The 6081-nt window shown below is 39.1% G+C and overlaps 1 protein-coding gene and 1 long non-coding RNA gene across 2 annotated transcripts in view; both read right to left on the bottom strand.

Annotated features, from left to right (window-relative positions):
- Nucleotides 1–987: 987 nt before the first annotated feature.
- LOC131199282 (uncharacterized) lies at nt 988–4094 on the bottom strand. Its single transcript, XR_009155315.1, has 2 exons — nt 3950–4094; nt 988–1373 (listed from the first exon to the last, which is right to left on the bottom strand). It is a non-coding gene; the product is annotated as an uncharacterized LOC131199282 (long non-coding RNA).
- Nucleotides 4095–4755: 661 nt separating this feature from the next.
- The window catches only part of DIS3 (DIS3 homolog, exosome endoribonuclease and 3'-5' exoribonuclease), a 31144-nt gene continuing 29818 nt past the window's right edge, over nt 4756–6081 (bottom strand). Inside the window, exon 20 of the mRNA XM_058184900.1 lies at nt 4756–4908. Coding sequence (XP_058040883.1) covers nt 4771–4908 — 138 coding nt within the window. The 3' untranslated portion in view covers nt 4756–4770. The remainder of the gene's footprint in view (nt 4909–6081) is intronic.

Below are 6081 nucleotides of genomic sequence, written 5' to 3'. Positions count from 1 at the left end.
TCTTCATATATTTTTTTTAACCTTTACAGGAACAATTGAACACATATACAAAATCCTCGATCTCAATCTCTATATTTTAAAAAAATGCTATAAAGTTATCTTTTGCTGTCCCAAAGGTGCCTTTTTTCAAGTGGCAACTAGACTTTCTGATTTTTCTCTGAAGACGTTCAGTTGAAGGAGCTTCCTGGATGAGAAGCGAAACACCTTGAAAGAAAAAACAGTCCAGTTGCCTCTTGGAAAAAGGCATCTTTGGGACAACCATGACCTGGATGACTGAGAATCTCCATAGACAAGTTATCTTTTGCTATATTTCAGCCTTGCTATGGAAAAGCTCAGAGGCTGCATGGCAAGGTTGCTGGGACGCTTTGTAATAGAGAAGGCGCTTTCTCATTTAACTTCACTTTAACTTTTCTTCCTTGGCTGTTTAATCCATCCTTCCTAATTAGCTGGGAACTGGATTTTCTTTACAGCACTCATTAAGTAAGTTAATTAAGTAACTGGGGATTGGTAATTTTATCTGTAACAAGAGAGATGCAGATTAGAAAACTTGAAGCGCAAATTGTGAATCCGAAGCTTGCAACTTTAACTGTCAATCCTTTGGGGATTATGGCCCTTTCTAATTCACCTCGTCCTGCCCCACTTGTTTTCTTTTAGAAAATGGAAGCAGGTGCTCTTCTTAAAATAGCTTTATCTGGCAGTGGCATCATATCACAAATACTTCAATCATTATCAAGTATCTCCATACCATGAAAAAAAAGGGACCCACATCGGAGCCTGGAAACTGTGAACATTAACATGGCCTTTCCTGGCTGCTCTCTGCTTTTGATCTGTGATAATTATCGATCCTATTTATCATTTCCTTGTACTATATTTTTTTTTGACAAAGATAGACCAAGGGACTAAAAAATAGTTTAAAAGATTTTAGAAACTAGCTTTGTTTTGCTGACGAATTAAAAGGTGCATCCAAATGAAAAGGCTGGAATGCCGTTCTAAATTCACAAAACCTCTGTATTTACTTTCCTTTGTCACGGAAATTTTAAAATATTGTGTTGTTTCCTGCTTCTGGAGAAAGTCCCAGAAGTTCAGTTTTGGTTGGATTCTTTAATAAGATATATGAACAGGGGTAGGCAATTGTATTATTTATCAGGGATGGTTTTAAAAATGGGCAAATGCTAATTTCTTTATAAGTCTTTTCTACAAGTATAAAAAATATCCTTTCCCTCTCTCCCCCCCGCTCCCCTTTCATATATAATTTATCTCCAAACCAAATAACATTCATTTCTAAAATGAAGTTACTTTTTCAGTTTCTTCTTTTTCATTTCTGGTTCTTCATTACCACTTGACTGTGGAGTCTCGCTGGAATAGCCTAATATCTGAAAAATAAGAAAACGGTGTTAGACGCAACTTAAGGAAACAATAATTTGGTTTTTAATAGAATAGAATTCTTTACTGGCCAAGTGCGATTGGACACACAAGGAATTTGTCTGCGGTGCATAAGCTCTCAGTGTGCATACAAGCAACAAAGTGATAAATCATGATCACAATCATGTGATCATCCATCCTAAATCATAAAATGATCATAAATCAAAATACAACACTTAGTGATAGATGGTCATAGGATACTAAATAAGCAATCAACATAAATCATACTAGGATACTAAATAAAACTATAAATTGTCAGATATAAGCAATGTATGGTCATTAGAAGGTAAGGAAACAGGTAATAGGAAAGATGAGGATAATAGCCTTCTACAATATTGTGGGAATTTGTTGCTTAGCAGAGTGATGGCATGGGGAAAAAATTGTCATTGTGCCTATTTTTGGCACACAAAGCCCGATAGCGTCGTCTTGAGGGAAGAAGTTGAAAACAGTTTATGTCCAGAATATAAGGGGTCTGTACATAAAACTAGCTTAATAAACTAGCTGGATCCCCATACAAAACTATGTGATCGAGCTTGATAAATCGACACTTATAGTTTGATTCTTCCCCTATCCTATCTCCTTCTCTCCCTCAGGCTTTCTAGCCCCTTCTCTCCATGAGGCTTGTCCCGTAGAAGCCTGTCCTATGCTATCCCATTCTCTCCAGAGTTATTTTCAAGTGAAGAGAACGTCTAACTAATTAGCATCAGAGCATGTTATAATAATATAGAAAATACTAATGGCTGTGATGGTCATTTCGAAAAATCCTTTCTTAGTGAGCACCTAGAAGCCAAGAGGAACATACACGGCAAATTTCAAGTTCGTAGGCTTTACGGTTCTGGAGATTTCGTGATTAATGCGTGAGTGGTTTTCGCTTTTATATATATATAATAATTACAATTGAGCCATGGTGGCGCAGTAGTTAGAATGCAGTATTGCAAGCAAACTGCCCACAGCCAGGAATTTGATCCTGACCGACTCAAGGTTGACTCAGCCTTCCATCCTTCCAAGGTCGGTAAAATGAGGACCCAAATTGTTGGGGGCAAGAAGCTGACTCTTTAAATCTTAGAGAGAGCTGGAAAGCACTGTGAAGAGATATATACCGTATTTTTCGGAGTATAAGACGCACCTTTTTCCCCAAAAAAAGAGGGTGAAAATCTGGATGCACCTTATACTCTGAATGTAACCCACCCAGCTTCTCAAACGGAGGTTTCAGAGTCTGAAACAATTTAAAATGACATTACCTGTTTACAAGAAACACATATTAGATCTTGCTAAATGTTGGAGATGCGATTGTGAAGATGCTACTTATTACCATATATGGTGGACTTGTAAAAAAGTTAAAGCATTTTGGATTAAAGTATGGTGGATCATGCAGAATATTTTGAAAAAGAAGATTAAGTTTACTCCGCAGTTCTTTCTACTAGGAATAATTATGGACTATACAGCTATAGAGACTAAATTGATTTTGAACTTAATAACAGTCGCAAGACTTTTGATTGCTCAGTATTGGAAGAAAGAAGAATTACCTACAATCGAAGAATGGACACTCAAAGTATCAAATCTGGCAGAGATGACAAAATCTCCGCTTACTTGAAAGACTATACACTAGAAAAATATATTTTAGAATGGAAAATGTGGATTGATTATATTCAAAATAAGTATCAGATAAAAAAATATCGAATAGCATATGAGTAAATTTAGGAAATATTTTGTATTAGATATATTTTTGAAGGAGAGGGGAATTGAGAGTGTGACTAAGTGTGGTGTGACTAGAGATTATAATTTAGGAATTATTTTGGATTATGATTGTTAGTTTTGATACCCTGCATTTTGTTCTGGGAAGTCGGGGTGGGGGTGGGGGTAAGGGGAGGGAATTGGGGGGTTTGGTAGAGATGGAGTGATGGTTAATGTACAGGGATTATTGAAGAAATATAATTAATGTAGGGTCGGGTCTGCATAGTTACCATTTTAGAGCGGTGAGGAGGGAGAAAGAGAGAGTAGGAGGTAGGAAAGAGGAGAAGAGGAAGGAAGAGGGATAGTAGAGGAGAAGGAAGGTGTAGGGTGTAGGGAGGAGCGGATGTAGATAAGAGAAGGAGAGGAAGGTTTGGAAAGTAAAAGAAGGTAGAAGAGGGAAGAGTGTTAAAAAGGGTGGTGGTGACTGGGCAAGCCCGACTAATTGTATATAACTGTACATTGGATGAATTATTTGATATGATTGTAAAAATAAAACTTTTTATAAAAAAATAAAATAAAATAAAAATACAGTAAGCCTAAGTGCTATTGCTATTGCTATTGTGGACCAGTTTTAAAATCTTGGGTGATAAAGCCTTTTAAGAAGCCTCCATCTATAAGCAAAAGCAGCCTTTAAAATCTCAATTCAAAGTCACGGCCTTCCTCCAAAATCGTTCCAGTGTTCCTTTTCAGGACATTTTGGGGGTCTTTCCCATCTGGCATAAGCTCCATAAAGAGACCAAGGGCTGCTTCAAGTGTCCCTCCACGGCCACCGTTCATATTACCAGGAACCTACCTTGGGTTCCACCAGCGTCATGCGGATTTTCTGATGCTGAACGTTGGAAGAATCCAGCACAATTCTGACTTTAACCTTGTCAAAGGTGCAGAAAGTTGTGCCATCCACGGTGAGAGAAGGAATCTACGGAAAAGAACGCATTTCGTATTTTTCGGAGTATAAGAAGCACCTTTTTCCCCAAAAAAAGAGGGTGAAAATCTGGATGCACCTTATACTCTGAATGTAACCCACCCAGCTTCTCAAACGGAGGTTTCAGAGTCTGAAAAAAGCATCAGAAACAGAGCTTCAGAAACGAAGCCCCCAAACAGAGCTTCAGAGGCTTTTTTTCTGAAGCTGTTTTGGGGGCTTTCAGAGGCAGAAAAAAGCTTTTTCTGAAATGGAGTTTCAGAGGCAGCAAAAAAAGCAAGGCACAGAGCTCACAACTAAGGAACCTGCTGCTAAAATTCACCATCTGGGAACAGCTGATTGGGGGTATTCCGTAAGGCCAATCTACCTGCCAATCAGCTTTTTTCTTATTTTCCTCCCAAAAGTTAAGGTGCATCTTATACTCAGGTGCGTCTTATACTTCAAAAAATACAGTAAGCCTAAGTGCTATTGCTATTATGGACCAGTTTTAAAATCTTGGGTGATAAAGCCTTTTAAGAAGCTTCCGTCTATAAGCAAAAGTAGCCTTTAAAATCTCAATTCAAAGTCACGGCCTTCCTCCAAAATCGTTCCAGTGTTCCTTTTCAGGACATTTTGGGGGTCTTTCCCATCTGGCATAAGCTCCATAAAGAGACCAAGGGCTGCTTCCAAGTGTCCCTCCACGGCCACCGTTCATATTACCAGGAACCTACCTTGGGTTCCACCAGCGTCATGCGGATTTTCTGATGCTGAACGTTGGAAGAATCCAGCACAATTCTGACTTTAACCTTGTCAAAGGTGCAGAAAGTTGTGCCATCCACGGTGAGAGAAGGAATCTACGGAAAAGAACGCATTTCGTATTTTCGGTTTAGGAGGCACTGCAGCTGGTCCTTGTCTTCCAACAAGGTCCTTACCCCATTTCTGTTGGTAACCCAGACAGTTGTTGAGTTTTACGACCTTTCTTGCCACAGTTGTTAAGTGAGTCACTACGGTTGTTAAGTTAGTGACATGGCTGTAAAGTGAATCAGGTTTCCCCGCTGACTTTGCTTATCAGAAGGTTGCAAAAAGGGATCACATGACCCCAGGGGACTGCAACCGTCATCAATATGAGCCACTTGCCAAGTGTCCAAATTTTAGTAACATGATCATAGGGATGGCTGCAGTCTCACTTTTTTTGATGTCCTTGTAACTTCAGTCAACAAACAAAAAGTTATAAACCAAGGATTAGATGACAGATTTAACAGAGCTGGAAGGGACCTTGTAGGTCATCTAGTCCAACCCCTGCCCAGGCAGGAAACCCTACACCATCTCAGTCAGATGGTTATCCAACGTTTTCTTAAAATTTCCAGTGTTGGAGCATTCACAACTTCTGAAGGCAGCTTCTGTTCCATTGGTTGATTGTTCCCACTGTCAGAAAGTTCCTCCTTATTTCCACGTTGAATTTCTCCTTATTGAGTTTCCATCCATTATTTCTTGTCTGGCCTTGAGGTGCTTTGGAAAATAGCTTGGCCCCCTTCTCTCTGTGGCAGCCCCTCAAATTTTGGAACACTGCTATCATGTCTCCCCTCACTTTACCTGTACTTAATTGTCGTAGAGCCCTTTGCCATCCTATAATATGAGTTTAAGAAAAAAGTTTTTTTTTCTCTTTGCAAAAGAAAGTGGTTACCTCATCGTTGAAGACGAGTCTTTCATTTGTCTTGGCCTTTTCTTCAAAGAAAACGGTGCCTTCTAAGCCATATTTGGGAATTAGAACCACAATGGCATTCTTCCTGACAAACAGGATGTAGGCCTCTTCACTGACCTCACCCTTGTTTTTGAAAAACAACTGGAAGGAAAAGGAAGTGGAAGCTGTTAATTGCACAAGCCTTGTTGACCATATCAAAATAAATAAATAAATAAAATAAAATAAAAGCCTCCCTTCATAACATAACATAACATAACATAACATAACATAACAACAGAGCTGGAAGGGACCTTGTAGGTCATCTAGTCCAACCCCCCCCAAAGCA

Source organism: Ahaetulla prasina, chromosome 5 (assembly GCF_028640845.1).
Source record: "Ahaetulla prasina isolate Xishuangbanna chromosome 5, ASM2864084v1, whole genome shotgun sequence".
NCBI classification, from domain to species: domain Eukaryota; kingdom Metazoa; phylum Chordata; class Lepidosauria; order Squamata; family Colubridae; genus Ahaetulla; species Ahaetulla prasina.
The sequence above is the reverse complement of the archived record's forward strand: the minus strand, read 5'-3'. Positions and strand labels throughout refer to the sequence as shown.